This window comes from Taudactylus pleione, unplaced genomic scaffold, assembly GCF_031769625.1.
Source record: "Taudactylus pleione unplaced genomic scaffold, aTauple2 ptg000897l, whole genome shotgun sequence".
Lineage (NCBI taxonomy): Eukaryota > Metazoa > Chordata > Amphibia > Anura > Myobatrachidae > Taudactylus > Taudactylus pleione.
The window spans coordinates 1,333,686-1,352,317 of record NW_028285298.1 but is presented as its reverse complement, the minus strand read 5'-3'; the positions used below and the strand labels follow the sequence as shown (position 1 = coordinate 1,352,317).

Here is an 18,632-nt window from a genome sequence, read left to right as displayed (position 1 = left end):
GACCGAGAGTGTGCCGTACACACAGCAGGGTTTCACGGGTTACTCCCGTGTTAAACCCTGCTATTTACCTGGGATGGATTGACGGGTCACTCGACCCGGCGATCCAACCCTCACACCTTTTACACCATGGAGCTGCCCGAGTTAACCCTGCAATAACCCAGGTTTTAGCTCCGGTATAAAAGGGGTATAATGCTGCATGTTCTTCTCAGTATCGCAAATGAAATAATTAGCACCACCTGCGGATCTTTTAACATGTGTCAGCTAGTAATAAATATACCTGTGCATCAACTAGGAGATCTGGAAAACATGCACTGTTAGGGGTGCACTGCTATAGGCCATCATAAATACACTATCCAGTGCATTAGGAGATTAATATGTACATATATGTCCAGGGCTTTCATATATGTCTATGGGTTTCATTTAGAGATGGACGCTAATGTCTCAAAGAACACCCGAGCATAAGGATGCCCACTGCTGCCTTACCTGCGTACGACGTCGCTTACCTGGGTAAATATTTGTAACATCGCCGCACATCGGCGGCCATCTTAGCCCATGTACCGGCGTTTAAACTGTCGGACACGCCTGCATTTCTTAGATCACCCACCGTCACCACCCCCAAACGCTGACAACCTGTCACTCACTCTGCGATGGATTCCTATGTGCTTCTGCGATCGCAGTGCGATTGCTGCGCACGCGCCCTGCGGCTTATACGCATGCATGATGGAAAACAATCGCTCCATTGCGTGCGTAATCGTCTCTGCGTTCGTCTCTGAATCAGGCCCTAAGTATCCACATAGGCACCTAGGGGAAAATAGAATAGTTTAGTAGGTAGCATATACCGTAGGGTGTAGAGCTTATAAGAATTTTCTCAAACTGATAGAGACTAAGGGGTCAATTTACTAAGAATCGTGTCCGGTCTGAGACTGCCTGAGTTTAGACAATCACAGCATCGCTGAAACATGGGAGACTTTTGACAGCTGGAAAACTCAAATTTACCAAGAATTGCGTTTTGCTGAATCGTGTTTTTTTGATGGTGTATGTGTTCGTGTTTCTCCCCGTGTTCCTTGTCTCTGACTGCAGCCAAACACACCCGAACATGCAGCTTTAATGAGACATGTGCAGGCTCCATGTGTGTATTGTTTAAAAAAAAAGTGTAAAAATCAGAAAAAAAAATGGTGTGGGATTCCCCCTCAAAAGCATAACCAGCCCTGGGCCTCTGTGAACCAGTCCTGGTTCCAAAAAAATACAGGGGACAAAATGTATAGGGGTCCCCCGTATTTAATGAACCAGCACTGGGCTCTGTGAGTGGGTCCTGCTTTTAAATATATGGGGAAAAATAGTGTGGGGTTCCCTGTATTTTTAAAACCAGCACTGCATTCCACTAACCGACGTGAACCAGGGGACCCTTTCACCGGGTTCCCCGGCCAAAGCATTAACACCCCAAATAAAGGGGACCCCCCTCTCCTGCGTGCCTCAGGCCTGGGCTGGAGGCCGGAGCTCTTGCCTGCAATATTTGTTGGTCACACCAAATAATGATTTGATTTGCATTTTGTTAATTGATAAAAATAAACTATTAACACCTCTATTTTTTAAAGCATTCTCACTTTGCAGCATTTTTTCCACACCTGCCTAAAACTTTTGCACAGTATTGTTTATATGTGTATATAATCTATATATATATATATATATATATATTTTTTTATAATAAAAACCAATATGTTAAATAACAACCAACATCTGTATACAAATTCAGCGTGAGAGGTGACCTAGCAGGCATCTCGTGCTGTGACCCGCCCTCCGTCACTGCAGAGATATGTTGTGAGAGAGATTGTTGAGTCCTCTGCCAGCAAGTGTTACACTCGCTGGTTCTGGACAAAAGACAGATTATGAATTATTGTCCACCATCGGTTTATAGTTAAGGAAAGTAGCCGTTGTTGCATTACAAGTGGGCAGGTTGTTAGGCCGCTCCCTGTTCACTGGAATATCTTGTTTCCGTGTATAAGGATAAACAGTATCAGATCTAGCGCAGGAGATGTTTCAGATTCCCCAAAAAAGATGTAGGAGGAGATGCACTAAGCCTCGGAGGGAGATAAAGTGGACAGAGATAAAGTAACAATCAAGTCAGAATTTGAGATATTCAAGGAAAAAGTAAGTGGCTGTTTTTTTGTATATTTTTTTGGGGGGGGGGTTTAAAGTCTGGTACAATTGAATACAGGAAACATTTTGAGCGCGGACACTGCAAATAATCGTCAAAAGTGTGGCTTAATGAGCTGCTCGGTTGCGCTTACGGGAATTATTCAGGTACGACACATCACCACGATCCCCTAGGGCAGTTCGTGTCCTGTTCAACCTGCCATTTAGTTACAGGAATCCCAAACCTAAAATAAGTGTTAATATATTTGTTACGATGCATAGAACTAAGCTGAGACTGTTCTACACACATTTGTCTCATGTGCGAAGTGCGTAATATGAAGCTACATAAACCTGCACATATATACTATGCAAACCAAGTCGAAAAAATAATAATATCCAAATTAAAATTCAATATAGGTCAATTGATCAACTCATCATGAAGGTGCCCAGGAAAAGACCTTGGTTTCGTATCGGCGTGCTTAGATGTACGGCCCAGCGCATTTCCCCCTGCCTACACTCCATTCTCACAAGAAGCCTCTGCAACATATAACGTGACAAAGGGCGTAGACGGTAGCAATCTGAAGAGATGTACTGTGCGAACGTCTAAATGTGACATTAGCATCCGACCTCCCACCGTTCTACGACACCTCCTTCCATAAAGTAGAAAGTTGATATTTTTATCTGAAAATACGGCTCTGCTTATCCCCATTCATGGCTAAAATGGATCGTGAGGGGACACGGAGGCTGTCTTTGTTACATATGGAAATTGTCTTGGCTGTGCTGATGAATTCTGGGACGGTGCGCCTGAGTCAGGGACGGTTTAAGAGAGGAGGGGGTCAGGGGCTGGCTGGCAACTTTTAGCCTGGGGGGCAAATGCATGCAGGCGGCCCTGGCAGAGGAGTAGCGTGTAGCCAGGGTGCCCGAAAGAACGTGCGTGCTACGGCGCCCCCCCCTCAAGTGTTCTAAGGAGGAGGCGGGTCCGTATGGGATTAATGTAAGGTAAAAATAAAGATTAGGGGCAGCCCCCTGTCGTAGTGCCCATATGCAGTGCCACCCTGTGCCACAGGAGGACACCCTTATGCAGGCCTTGAGTAGTGCCCCCAGTAGTGATCCCCCCTATGCAGTGCCCCTTGTGCCCCCAGTAGTAAGCCCCTTATATAGTGCCCCCAGTAGTGGTAACCCTTATGCAGTGCCCCTTAAATAGTGGCCCCAGTTGTAGTCTTCCCCCTATGCAGTACCCCCACTATTGCCCTTTATATAGAGCCCCCAGCAGTGGTCCCTCGATGCAGTGCCCCCAGTGGTAGTCCCCTCCCCCTTATGTAGTGCCCCTAGTAGTAGTCCCCTTCCCCCTATGCAATGCCCCTAGTAGTAGTCCCCTCCCCTTGTAGTGCCCCTAGTAGTAGTCCCCCAAGTAGTAGTACCCCCCTTGTAGTGCCCCCAGTAGTAGTCCCCCCTTGTAGTGCCCCCAGTAGTAGTAGTCCTGCCCTTGTAGTGCCCCCAGTAGTAGTAGTCCCCCCCTTGTAGTGCCCCCAGTAGTATTCCCCCCCTGTAGTGCTCCCAGTAGCCCCCCCCTTGTAATGCTCCCAGTAGTCCCCCCCTTGTAGTGCTCCCAGTAGTCCCCCCCTTGTAGTGCCCCCAGTAGTATTCCCCCCCTGTAGTGCTCCCAGTAGTCCCCCCCCCAGTAGAGACATAATAAAAAAATTAAAAAAACACACTTACCTGACACACGCTCCTGCCCCTGCTCCCGCCGCCGAGATCAGCTCCTCCGTCCGCCGCTTTGCATTTTGGGAGTGACGCGTCACTCCCATTACCCACTGCGGGAGCCGGAAGATGTCCGGCTCTGGCAGTGGGAGCAGCAGCCGATGAGAGTCTGTCTGACTCTCATCAGCTGCTAAAGCAAACACACAGCTGCCGGACCCGGCGGCTGTGTGTTTGTGCTGTGTGGCGCTGACCGAACTCCGTCCGGTCAGTGCTACACATGCGGTGCAGTCTGTGTCACAGTGACACAGTCTGCACTGCGGCCCGCATGACGCTGCGGCCCGGGGGGCACATGGCACCCTGCCCCCCGGCCCAGCCCGCCACTGGAGGGGGTCCATCTGAAACCTCCGTGTGGGCCCCCCTCTCCAGCAGCACAGTAGACTGGCTTTTTCACAGAACTTTCTGCACATGCGCTGGTCTCCGAGAAAATGGCACCGGTGCTATGTTCCCGGAGACTTCTCTACTGTCTGCAGCACCGGCCGACGTGGTACTCCGGAGAGGTAAGTTTAATTATATGCGTGCAGGGTGTGCGGCTGTGGAACCTAGGGGCATTTGTGCACCACGCACCCCTCATCTATTATAGATACGGCAATGGCCTGCATGCTGGTGAATTGGGTAACCACGGCAAGGACCTGGCTTGGTTATATGCTTATAGCCTTGTTATTTCTGTACATGTTTTTAATGGGTGTGGAATGTTAGGACGACACTTCTAATGTCGTCATGCAATAGTTCAATGTGATAACATGGACATGGTCGAAACGTCAACATGCCGCATGGCACCTAACCCTAACTGTCGGCATTCTTGTAATGTCGACAATTCACATGTCAATATTGTGGAAATGCCAACATTCTGAGGATGTCGACTTGGTGCCTGTCGAATTATTGAACCATGTTGACATTCGAGTGTCGACATTGTTGTGTAGACATGGCAAATGTCGACTATGTGACCAGATACTGTTTTTAATACCATTAAAGTTGTTAATGCTGGAACATACTGTCAGTATCCTGCCACCACTGAATGTATAAACAGGTGTGTGCTACCCTAAAACGCACATTACCTGCATTAACCCCATAAGCTCCTGGCTGGGTCTGTCTGTACTAGTTGTATGTGCATACCTGCATTAACCATGTGTTACCCTGCAAAGACAGCTAATAAACAAATAGACCTGGTTATGTTATCTGCAGGGCTGGTCAGACTGCCCATACTGACCCCTGTCCTCCACCGCGAGCGCCTACAATGGACATGTGACCGTCCCGTCCCCCCCACACACTGACACAATTATTTAAGTCATTGAAAAAAAAGTTGGATTGTTTTTGGAAATACAGTCCTAGAAGTTCAGGGTTTTCCTCAGCATTATGTCACTTTCATTGATTCCATGTAGAACTTTGCAGAATGTCAGGGTTATTCCTGGAAAGTTATTTGGTACCTGGGCTGTGTACTGTGGGTCTGATTGAGCAAGGAACGCAGTCGCTAATACGCACGCAATCGGGCGATTGTTGTGTACTGCGCATGCATATGCATCACAGTGTGCGTGCGTGAACCGGCCACTGCGATCGGGACTGCGACTGCAGTGACTATGCAGATCCAGCGCAGAGTGATTGACAGGAAGAACCATTTGGGGGTGGTGATGGGTGGGGCGGCGAAACGCAGGAATTCCAACGCGTTTCAACGCTGTTGCAGGGCGTGCATAAATTATCCACTGCGATGCCCTACGCGGCCTGAGGCCTCATAGCGTGCGTGGATATTAGCAATTCCTGAGTAGGGTCAGAGCTTGTGCAAGTGTGCGTGAGGCTGCGATGGTACTCCATTGTACTGATGGATTCACAGTCTTGCTAAACATTACGGATGTGTGTAAAGTAAAGTAGGCGTCCTTATGTTGTGATGATGTTGCATTGCGATCGCAGTGGATTAGCATACTATTGCATTGAGACTATGGGGGTATTCAATTACAGGCAAAAAGTCTGAGGTCGGACTTTTCGCCATCATCGCTGCATTTTCTGGGATAAAGTATAGGGCGTGCGCCCGCTTTATCTCTGTATTCAATTAGGATTCGGCGAAAACGGGACCCGGCGGAAAGGTAAGCATCAAAAAGTCCATTCAATTTTCGGGAAATGTTCCTGTCACCCCCCTAAAGATGTCCTGACATGAGGGATCACTATGGGTACCCCCGCTTTGGGCTGCTGAAGGTAGTCGGGGTTTTTAAAAGCCGCTAGAGGTGCATAAATGCGGCTTTAGAGGAAGGGGTGAAGAATAGCACTTAGGTTTAAAAAAAAATAAATAAACTTATTCCCTCAAATTTGGGGTACATGAAAATGGGTGCAAGCATAGTTTTAACTCAACCTGCCGCTACCACCCGCATTCTAGAAAACACCTGCCGCATACATGGGAAGCCCCCCTGAATTAATTTCGCTACGTTAAAACTTTGTTCCCCAATATTTTTTTTTTTCGCCCCAAAAATTAAAGTAAAATTTTTAGGGTGTCCAGAGGATTTTTTTTTTTTTACACAGATTACTTTTAGGGGACACTACCAGGGCTGCAGGCTATTTTTTTTTAAGCCTGCACCCCTAAACCCCAATTCTGCACTTTTTTTCACCACCTATTCAATGAAGAAAACTTGTCCCTGTTTTTTTTGCACCGGCGAAAAGTCTTTGAAATTGAATACGGGGATAATTGAAATAGATGAAAATTTCGCTCCAAATTGAATACGGCCCTTAGTGCGTAATCGCTATTGCATTCGCAGTTGCGTTCCTTTGAATCAGGCCCTGTATCCCTACACCGTCATTAACCCCCTGATGTGCTCTCTCTACTCTTGTTGCAGAAGTTTGTGGTAGCAAAAGAGACCATAAACAAGTTCTGGTGGTTCCAATGCAACATCTGTGAGCAGGAGATAGGGCAGAGCCGCCACCTGTTGTGCCTGCAACTTGGTGGGCAGCCAGTGAGAGAAGGTTTAACTGACTTCTCTGATCCCAGATGCAGCCTAAACGCTAGCACAGGGCTTGAGGTTTCAGTGCACAGAGCAGCAGATACAGTGGGAGGGGTAGCTGAGAACTTAAATCGAGCTTAGAGGAACCATCCTCTCTCACTTTCCTCCTGGCCTCTCCAGCATCGCAGGACAAAGCTGCGTCCTTGCCAGCTCGCAGGTATGTGGTAATGGCATCCACAAGTAGCCCTTGTCTGCCTCTTGCTGAGAACATGGACATACTAGAATTTAATCTCTTAATAGCAGCTCATTTCCTCAGCTGTACTGCAGAATGGATTTTGGGTACAATGCTATGTTATGCTATGTCATCACTGTGGTGATAAAGTTGCACAGCTATTATATAGCAAGCATAGGCGTGCGAGATGCCGACGGTCCAAATACCGGCGCCGAAATCCCGCCAGGTCGGGATCCCGACACCAGTGTTGGAAAATCATGTTTTGCGCAGGCATTTTGCCAGTACTGTGTATAGAATAGTACATGATAGAATAAGCAAATTCTTATTGGTGCTGCTGCTTACAGGGCAGAAAATTGTTTATGGCTACTTGGACTTTATTAGACACTAACATTTCATAGTAAAATAGTGGTGAGGGGCTGCATAATGGGCCTCATTCAGCAGCGCACGCAAATGCGATCGCAGCTACGGTTTCGTACGGAACTGCGATAATATGCTAATGCCTGCCACAGCTCAGCCAGCATAAAGACGCCCACTGCTGCTTTCTCATATCCGTCCAGTGTCGCTCTTCTCTGTAAACATCGGTATCATCTGCGCACGTCGGGTAGTCACGCTGCATATACAGCAGCCCCGATCAGCCGCAGCCACTGCAAGTCTCCTCGCACAGAGCGCTCTCATGTTGTAGTGACTACTTTATGCCCACCAAGGAAACAGCATTCAGATGGACGGGCACACCTGCGTTCTTATGACCACCGGTCACCAACCCCAAACGCTGACAGCCTGTTACACGCCTTGCGGTGGATTCCTCTGTGCGTCCGTTTTCGCAGTGCGGCTTATACGCATTCGCATTGGCAAACAATCGCGCAATGTGCATCCGTAATCGCGATTGCGTTCACTACTGAATCAGACCCGGTGTGCAGAGAAAGTAACAATGCCACCGGCATCTGTAAGTACTGCTGGGACTTGTGCTGCTTCCTCTCTAATGGGTAGTATGGTTGCTGGATTTTAGCATAAGTTTACACCAAATATGTTGATGAACGGTAATGAAGAATGTCTTACCCTGTGTATTTAGCAGACTGTGCTACCATTAGTTTTGTATTTGTTTATCCATTTCTGAACAAGTAGATTAACATTCCAGGCGGGCAGGGGGCTGCAGATTGTCTCATCAATTCATATTACGACCAATCCTGCAGATACCTGATTATTTGATCTGTCTATATATTTTGGGGCATGTTGCGTCATTAAGGGGCCTATTTATCAACCGTTATTGTTTTCATAAAATTATGTAGAAACTGCAGTGTTAGTACAGTTTTATGAATTGTTGCTATGTACTAACAGCCTAATGCAGAAGATTCACAGAAATCTCAGCAGAAGACTAATTAGCGCTGCAGATTGCAGTCCCCATTATCATCAATGGGGACTATAGTCTGACTCAGGATGTAGTTACTGACATCCGAATCCCGACTAGGGATTTAAGATAGGCATTGAAATACCGACACCTATCTTAGTCCCCACGCCAGTACGCCGAAGGACGCCGGACCGAGCGAGGTAACCCTGGGCGCCCTTAGCATTAGCCGTGGGGGGGGGAGGGTTAGCTTTAGGGAAGGTAGCAGGGGGTATGCAGTCGGGAAGCCGGCGGACCTAATCCCGAAAGCCGGCTTCCCGATTGTCATATCCCGGCAAGGGTCTAAAGACAGGCGTCGATATGCCGACGCCTGTCATTAGACATACGCCGGGAGCCGGACGCCCGGCATCCTGATCGAAGGGACGCCGGGCACCGAGCGCGGATAGCCGCGGGGGGGAGAGTTAGGGTTAGGGTTCCCGGGGGGGACTTAGGGTTAGGCCCCCCCCACGGGAGGTTAGGTTTAGGCTAGGGGAAGGGCGGGTTAGCGTTAGGCACCCCCCCGGGGGGACTTAGGTTTAGGCGGTGGGGAAGGGGGGTTAGGTTTAGACACTTAGAGGGGGGATTAGGGTTAGGCACTGGGGGGGAGGTTAGAGTTAGGCACCCCTAAGGGAGGGTTAGGGGGTAGAAATAGGTTAGTATATACTTACCTTTGACGATCGGTATTTCCTCCTCTGCTGGGATGCCGCTGTTGGGATTCCAACCGCCGGGCATGGGTAAATGATAGGGTTAGGTTTTATGTGGGGAGGGTTAGGGTTAGGCAACCCCCATGAGGGTTAGGTTTAGGGTGCGGTAAGGTGGGGTAGGGCATAGATGCCGACATTCTGGCTGCCCCTTCCGGAAGGGGGCAGCCAGATCGGCAAAACCGGGGTTTTGGCTGGCGTTTGTGAGCGGAGCAGGGTTGTGGCCACACGATTGCATCCTTTTGGCCCCGCCCCTGCTACACAATGCGGTTATTTCCGGCATTGTGCAGCAGGGGGCGGGGCTAAAATGACATGTTTTGGCGTGAATTACGTCCCTGGGGGATTCTCATGCAATCGCAGGGGGGGACAGGAGGGGGCGGCGGCTGCTGGGAGGCTTGCCTTCCTTTCCGGGGGGCCGGGAGTGGCACCCGATTTTCAGGAGGTTCCTGGCCAAATTGGCAGGGTAGGCAAGTATGGATTAGGGTTAGGCACCCCCAGAGGGAGGTTAGGGATAGGCACTAGGGGGGGGGGGGGGGGTTAGGGTTAGGCACCACTAAGGGAGGGTTAGGAGGGGGAGAGGGGTAAGGATAGAGTACTTACCTGCCCTGTCAGGATCTTCTCCCTTCGGGCTGCTGACGTCGGGATATCAGTGACTCGCTGCACGCCCCCTGATGAGTGGCCATGACACTTTTCTCCATGCGGACAAAGAATGCTGGGGCAGATTCTTGACCCCAGTCTGTCACTGGTTCCTGCCCCACTCTTACACACTAAGGGGTCTATTTACTAAACCTTGGATGGAGATAAAGTGGACAGAGATAAAGTACCAGCCGCCCAGCTCCTAACTGTCATTTTACAAACACAGCCTGTGACATGGCAGTTAGGAGCTGATTGGCTGGTACTTTATCTCCATCCAAGGCTTAGTTAATAGACCCCTAAGGGGTTCATGTATTAAGCAGTGAAAAGTGTGGAGATTTGGAAGAGTGGAGCAGTTGCCCATAGCAACCAATCAGCTCCTACCTATTATGTTATAGAAAGTACTTGATAAATGCTACTTCAAAGCATACTTGCCTACAGTCCTGGAAGTCCCTGGAGCCACATGATTTTTCGGGCACCCCCCCGGAAGTGTAGGCAGATCTCCCTCATCCTGCCCAATTCCTAGTGAAGCGGGCAGGATGGGGAGATTTAATGGGGAATTTGCAGGTCCGTAGAGAGGGGGCGGGGCTAGATAATGCAGATCGCGTAGTTTAGCTCTGCCCCCTCCTTGCGGACCCGCAAATCACATCATGGACTTTTTCAGGAAAAGGGGGCAGGGCCTAATTAGGTCTACAGCCCAGCCCCACCCCCCGAACTGGCCAGCATCATCAGCTCTGCCGGAGATGAACTCTACAAAGTCGGTAAGCATGCTTCAAAGCTGATTGGTTGCTATGGGCAACTGCTCCACTGGTCCACTTCTCCACACTTTTCATTGCTTGATACATAACCCCCTATATTCCCAGCACCCATGGACACACACACTACCAGTATATTTTTAGAGGATGGGATCAGGAGATCGACACTCACTACGAGTCTTTGGACACAGCAGCAATGCTAACATATTCTAATGCCGCATGAGGCGTCCTGTTTATAGACGCCCCCTTCCGTAATCCGCTGCTGTGTCTGAGGACGCAGCTTTGAATTACCATCGGGCAGCCAACCAACAGCAACATTACATGTAATCACATTGCTCATGTGGTGGCACGTACGCTGCACTTGCTGTCGGCGAGGGGGTAATGGACGGCACTTCATTGACGTCAATGCACTCACTTGCTTTTAGTACAAGTAGAAAGAGCAGGTACTAAGATATGCTAGCATTATAGGCACCCTGGGGCTCATTCTGAGTCAGCATCAGACCCCTTATGTCTAAATGCAGCTTATTGTGTTCGGTATACTTAGCAACCAGCGATGAAACCAAAAACCAGAAGTATATTTATTTACTAGATGGACTTATGTAACCACATTGCAGAACAGAGACAAAAATAGAGAAATTCTCCAAATATGACATAAATGTGTTATACAGAAAGGGGCCTATTCATCAACACTAAAATAACGGTTTTAAGGACATTTTCCTTAATTACCATTAGTTTAGTATTCATTAACACGGGAGATATCACTGATATCTCCTGGTTAAGTCTGCCTGCGTTAATTTCCACACGCCCCATACATTAGTACATTAGTATGGGGATATGGAAATTAGGAGCTCATTCAGACCTGCTCGCTAGGATGCAAATGCTCGCTGCTGCCGATGGTATGCATTGTGTATGCATTGTGCGCATGCACATACCTTAGCAAAAGTTCACAATGCGTTCGCTCGCTGCGCATAGACAGCCCAGCAGAGTGAGTGACAGGAGAAGCTGTTTGTAGGTGGTAACAGGGGCTGGCCATTAAAAACGGGGGAGTGGAGGTGCGAACGCAGGCGTGCCTGAGCATCTCAACGGCATGTTAGAGGTGCGCATAATTATAAGACAGTGTCATAGTACACGTCACCTGGCTGGTTTTTACACTGAAGTGCTCGCAGTGCTTGCGGCATGGTATGGTCAACCTCAAGTGCTGCTATAGCATCCGATGTTACCCGATGTACCGATGGTTGCATACAAGTCCTAGACATGACAGGCACAAGTAGACATCTTAAGACAGGCTGGTGGGTGTCTGCATACACTATGTGATCGCTCTCTAAGAAATACTGGGCGTGCTAATGCATTGCTGTGCGATTTCACTGCCTACGCAATTTGCAGAAACATCGTGCGAGCGATCGCATCTAACGAGCTGCTCTGAATCAGCTCCTTAGACTATTCATCAAACTCCGAAAATGATGTATTTTCGGAATTTGATGGTGGTACTATACGCAACTCTCAGGTGGCGTGTAGCGGGTGATACCTGCTTTCAGCTGGGCAGGTCCTCCTCTGACTCCCTCCGTCGCTCCCTCATCCCTACCCCGGCTCCGACTGCTGCACTGACTGTGTTCTCCCGGCAGAACACAGTAAAGTTTAAAAAAAAAAAAAAAAAAATTATATATATATATATATTTTTTTACTTTATTGTTTTCTCCTCTTCAGACGGGAGGACGGGGTCCGCGGCTGCAGTGACCAGGTAGGTGGGGGACAGGGAGGTGAGCGGAGGGGAGGAGGGGGGAAACAGAATTACCGCAGCTGTAAGGCAGGGTTGCGTATGCACTGATTTTGTGAATGTAACAGCGCATGCGCAGCACTGATTACAGCTGCGGTAACTTAGTGTAGTGAGGGAAAAGTATCTATTTCCCAAAAAGTTGTCATCGCAAAAATGACAGCTTTTTGGAATAGATACTGATGGAGAGGAGGAATGATGAATTCCTTCGGTAATTAGGTAAAACTCCATGCATGTTCTAAACCTAATTACCTCCATCGATTTTTTTAGTGTTGATGAATAGGCCCCTCTATCCATTGTAAATACAGCACAGGTACACTATAGGTGGGAGGGTTCTCTCCATTGCCTGTTGTAGAGGTGAGCGGCTGATGCTTGGGTCACTAGTGAGGTTTTCCTGATTGGAAAACATCGACCATCTGAAAAACCCTTAGGTTACTAAGGGATGGTCGGTGTTTTGACGCAGCCTGGTGCCAGTGAAGCTTCGTCGAACTCGGAAGACACTGGCCTCCGTCGTGACGGCCCCGTTTTCTGGGACGCTGGTGGCCGCCGCCCCTTCCCTGCCCCAAAAGGTCTCAGTATGACAATCATGCTGCGGCTTTGGGGGCACTGCAAGCGATCTCGTTGACACTGATCGGCACATGCGCAGTACAGCGCTCTCGGTCACAGCAGGTCTGAGAATTTATACCAATGCACTAGGAGCCCGCTGCCGGCGTTCGAAGGAGGAAGCAGCATTAACTGTTGAGCTCAGAATGCCCGCCACACCTAAGCTGCCAAAGAATCAGTCGCTGGCTTCGGCACATAAAAAAACGGAGGCGACACAGTACTAGGGGGCTACCGTACGCAGCTGCGATTATGCCCGGCCAATTGTTGAATACTGCGCATGCGCTAACTAGCCATTGCGATTGGGACTGCGATCGCAGTGACTATGCAGACCCATCGCAGAGTGACTGACAGGAAGTGCTGTTTGTGGGTGGTAACGGGGAGGAGCTTGGGGTGAACGCAGGCGTGCCAGTTCTTTTCAGCGCCGTTGCAGGAGCGTGAATAAATTATCCACTGCGATGGCCATACACAGCCTGAGGCCTGACAGCGTGCGAAGTTAGGAATTTTCGATTGTACCGATGGTTTCGCAATCTTGCTAAACATTACTGATGTGTGGTAAGTAAAGTGGGCGTCCTTATGTTGTGCTGCGATGGCATTGCGTTCGCAATGGATTAGCATACTATCCCAGTTGAACTGCGTGCGTAATCGCTATTGCATTCGCAGTTGCGTACAGTAGTGCATCAGGCTCCAGATGTACAAATGTCCAACTGACCAAAGGCACCTGCTGTTGGAACTGGTATAGTATTTTAAGATGTTTAATAGACTGGAAAAGTGATGAGCTGTAAACGGTTTCTATTGTAGGTGTTCAGTGGACCAGGCTAAGCTAAATTAGTGCATCAGAGCCGCGGACTTATGTGTGAGTGTGGATTTCTAGTATAGTGCATTATCGTACAAATGTCACTAGGGTCTCTGTTACAAGGGGATATATTTACTAAAGTGCAAGTTTTTAGAAGTGGAGATGTTGCCCAGAGCAACCAATCAGATTCTACTTATCATTTATCTAGCACCAGGGGCGCTTCTAGAGAGGAGGGGGCCCGTGTGCAGTCTCCGACACGGGCCCCCTCCTCTCCGTCCGGCGGCCGGCCGCGCACTGAGCGGTGCACGGTCAGCGCCGCACTTATAGACTCTGGGCACTAGAGTGTGCCCAGAGTCTATAGCGCATGCACAGGTTACCGGGAAAATGGCGGCGGTGGCCATTTTCCCAGCCGTTTTTACAGGCACAGACACCGGAGCCGACGTGGGATTCCGGAGAGGTAAGTTTTATGGGTGCAGGGTGTGCTGTGCTGGCCCCGCACACCCTGCACCCATCATAAATACGCCCCTGTCTAGCACCTTCTAGAACAGTGGTCAGGGAACAGGGGTAGATTATCCCACATGGGGTAAAATGGGGTAAAAATTAAATTCCTGGGGGTAATGGACGGACAGCCGGGCATACATATGAATCATATAATATAGAATGATTCATATGCATGCCCAGCTGTGCCGCAGGGAGGCTCTAAGCCGGACGCCCGCTGAGATGTTATTACCAGCGGGCGCCCGGCTCCTTCCCTGCAGCGCCGCGTTAGCCGGAGGCTGGAGTTCTCTTTTAAACTCCAGCTTCCGACTCTCTCCATGCGCACTATGGGAGAGACGTCAGTTCTGAGGAGCAGCCGGGCGAACAGGATGGCAGCGGATGCAGGAGCGGGGATTAAGGTTTTTTTTTTTTGCCCGGCACTACAGGGGCATTATATGGGGGCACTACTACAGGGGCATTATATGGGGGCACTACTACAGGGGAATTATATGGGGGCACTACTACAGGGGCATTACATGGGGGCACTACTACAGGGGAATTATATGGGGGCACTACTACAGGGGCATTATATGGGGGCACTACTACAGGGGCACTATATGGGGGCACTACTACAGGGGCACTATATGGGGGCACTTTATGGGGGCACTACAGGGGCAATATATGGGGGCACTACTTCAGGTGCATTATATAGGGGCATAACTATGGGGGCACTACTACAGGGGCATTATATGGGGGCACTACTACAGGGGCATTATATGGGGCACTACTACAGGGGCATAACTGTGGGGGCACTACTACAGGGGCATTTTATAGGGGCACTACTACAGGGGCATTATATGGGGGCACTACTACAGGGGCATAACTATGGGGGCACTACTACAGGGGCATTATATAGGGGCACTACTACAGGGGCATTATATGGGGGCACTACTACAGAGGCACTATATGGGGCACTCCTACAGGGGCATTATATGGGGGCACTATATGGGGGCACTAGAGGGGCATTATATGGGGCACTATATGGGGGAACTACAGGGGCATTATATGGGGGCACTACTACAGGGGCACTATATAGGGGCACTACTACAGGGGCATTATATGGGGGCACTTCTATAGGGGCATTATATCGGGGCACTACTACAGGGGCATTATATGGGGCACTACTATATGATTTCCTTCCTTTCAAATCAAGGGGGTAACGTCGGCGTATCTAAATATATCTTGGGGTAAAAGGTAAAAAAAGCTCCCTCACCCCTGTTCTAGAAGATAATAGCTAGAATCTGATCTCCACTTCTAAAACCCCGCACTTTAGTAAATATACCCCAGGCTAGTTGTAGCAAAGGAGAACCTGTGGAATGATTCCCATGTGGGCAAATGAATAGTGAACTACTGAAGACCTCAGTCAGACGGCCTCTCGGCTTGTTATCGTAAACAGCTGGAGTTTAATAGGTGGAAGTTTGGGACGTCTCCAATGTAAGCCGTGTCCTATAGATGCCCCCAGCTTTAATGTTGAACAGACGGTGCTAGGAATGGAAAGGTTATAGCAAAGTATTCAGTGTAAGGTGAGCTGCATTACCTAGCACATTGTTATTTTCATAGGAAGCCTTCTCCGTCCTTAATGAGATTTTCTATAGAAAACTGGTTGAGATTAGGAAAACATAGTAAAGGGGGACACCGAGCAGCCAGCTTTTCAGCAATCTATGGGGGAGATGTATCAAGTAATGGAGAGAAATAAAGTGTAGTAGTTGCCCAAGGCAACCAATCAGCTGACATCTGTCATTTCAGACTGTGCTAGATAAATTACATTTAGATGCTGATTGGTTGAATTGGGCAACTTCTCCACTCTATCACTCTCCAAGGCTTGATACATTTCCCCACTATAATCCCTGTATTCTAGCTGTCATTTTATTCAATGTCACCAACCTTCTCTAATCTCTGTAATCTCATTCAGGGTTCAAAATGACTCTAGATTCCAAGCAGACATGTCTCCTGGTGCTGCTCGTGGTGTCTGTCATATCAATGCTACTTGCTGTGATTCTCAGCGTGGTGAAGACCAGTGACGTCACTCTTCCACCTGGAACTAAGGTAAATCCTATTTAAGGATGGGTGAACCAATAGTCAACAGCCACCTAGCTAGAACCCCAATATATTGTTTGGGTCTATCCATACTTGCCTATCCTCCCGATTCGGCTGGGAGCCTCCCAAAAATCGTGTGCCGCTTCTGGCCCCCCTGAAAGGCAGGCAGGCCTCCCGGCGGCCGCCGACCCCTCCCCCCCTTCCCGCGATTATGAGAGAATCCCCACAGCGGGGGTGGCCCATGATGCGATTCACACTGAATAGCATCACTTTGGCCTCAACCCCTGCTTCTCAATGCAGGGCCAAAATTACGTGATCGTGTGGCCACGCCCCCAATGTCGGCCATGCCCCCTTGCTTTGCTGATCTGGCTGCCCCCTCTCGGAAGGGGCAGCCAGAATGTCGGCAACCCTGGGTCTATCCAAATTTTTTTCCCAGGTGCTCAGATCAGTAAGTTAGACCACAAGCTGGTCACTGGGAAAAAAATAGTTTTATAAAAAAAACCACTTACCTGCATCCAAGGACCGGTGATCGGTTCTCCGGTGATGTCCTCTGGGGCTCCGGTCAGGTGGTCTCCCGGCTCCTGCACTGTGACCCTGGTCAGCTGCTGCATAGAACAGCTGACCAGGCTCACAGTGCAGGAGATGGGAGACCAGCTGACCGGAGCCCCAGAGGACATCACCGGAAGTAAGTGCAAGTGAGCAGAGGGGGGGTGTGTGCGTGGGGGGGGGGGCGATCGCGGGGGTTTGAGTCGGTGGCGAATGCGTGTACACCTCACTGTATTTTTTGTGTAAAATACTATGAGAAGACTGTGGAGGAGGTTCACAGGGACAGAGCTTTATGACAAGCTCTGTCCCTGCAAGGGATTTTTGATAAATCCCTGTGGTATTTAATGCGAATTTAGGCGAAAATATCATACTACAACCGCATTTTAAATGCGGATTGTAGTAAATAGGGTCCAGGAAGTGAAATCATGTTTTTGTATAAGCGGCCAAAGTACTTATATGGTTTATAATTATATGTCTGGAACTTACCCTTCAATGCATTTCTGACATTATTTGGGAGAATAGAATAAACTGTCCCCTGCACTTGGACAGGATATGAAAGCGGCTCAGTCTATTGCATAGAAATAAAATAAATAGAAGCGCTCTGTGTATATATGTGCTTAGGGCAGATGTACTAAGCCCAGGAGAGATAAACTACCAACCAATCATCTCCTGTCATTTTTCAAACACAGGGGTCTATTCATAAGGTTAATTATCGGGGTCCGCACACACATTCCTACTCACGGCGAGCGCCGGAGCAATTAATCATTGCTCTGGCGCAGACACAGCTGATCCAAAAATCAGCTGTCTCCCCAAATGTTTTCACTGCTACTTTCGGAGCTATGAAACTTACCACTGCCGAGTCTGACTCTGCAGTGCTAGTGCGCCTGCGTGACCTAGAGTTCATACAGCCGGACAAATGCTCCCCCAGTCAAGCTCCGAAAATATTTTATTTTGGGAGCTTGATGTACTTAGGTCCCCATAGTAGTGTATGAGGACAGCGGGCCATTCCAGGAGAGAAAGGTAAGCAGGAGATGTCTGTGATGCTAGTGTATGGGGACAGCGGGCCATTCCGGGAGAGGAAGGTAAGCAGGAGATATCTGTGATACTAGTGTATGGGGACAGCGGGCCATTCCGGGAGAGAAAGGTAAGCAGGAGATATCTGTGATACTAGTGTATGGGGACAGCGGGCCATTCCGGGAGAGGAAGGTAAGTAGGAGATATCTGTGACACTAGTGTATGGGGACAGCGGGCCATTCCGGGAGAGGAAGGTAAGTAGGAGATATCTGTGATACTAGTGTATGGGGACAGCGGGCCATTCCGGGAGAGAAAGGTAAGTAGGAGATATCTGTGATACTAGTGTATGGGGACAGCGGGCCATTCCGGGAGAGGAAGGTAAGCAGGAGATATCTGTGATACTAGTGTATGGGGACAGCGGGCCATTCCGGGAGAGGAAGGTAAGCAGGAGATATCTGTGATACTAGTGTATGGGGACAGCGGGCCATTCCGGGAGAGGAAGGTAAGCAGGAGATATCTGTGATACTAGTGTATGGGGACAGCGGGCTATCTGTGATATCTCCTGTATTACCGTCATGATGAATGGCCCCAAAACTTATTTCTCTAAAAGTAGGTGAAAATTTAAATTTTCACCTGCCTTTGTAGAAATTAAGTGATTATAAATAGACCCCACAGCCTGTAATATGACAGTTAGGAGCTGATTGGTTGGTACTTTATCTCTCTCCACTTTATCTCTCCCCAAGGCTTAGTGCATCTCCCCCTATGTGGTTAGACACTGATATAAACCATATATGATAAAAACAATGAAACAGTA

At 48.9% G+C, this 18,632-nt stretch overlaps 1 protein-coding gene across 3 annotated transcripts in view; it reads left to right on the top strand.

The window, feature by feature from the left end:
* Nucleotides 1–2,010: 2,010 nt before the first annotated feature.
* Nucleotides 2,011–18,632, top strand: part of LOC148474049 (ectonucleoside triphosphate diphosphohydrolase 8-like) — a 54,844-nt gene continuing 38,222 nt past the window's right edge. Inside the window, exons 1-2 of one of the 3 annotated variants that reach the window (XM_088459109.1) lie at nt 2,011–2,148; nt 16,134–16,267. In XM_088459109.1, coding sequence (XP_088315235.1) covers nt 16,142–16,267 — 126 coding nt within the window. In that variant the 5' untranslated portion in view covers nt 2,011–2,148; nt 16,134–16,141. Of the gene's footprint in view, nt 2,149–6,987; nt 7,033–12,241; nt 12,256–16,133; nt 16,268–18,632 lie in introns of those variants that run through there. The other 2 variants (XM_088459108.1, XM_088459110.1) reach the window with 2 other exon arrangements.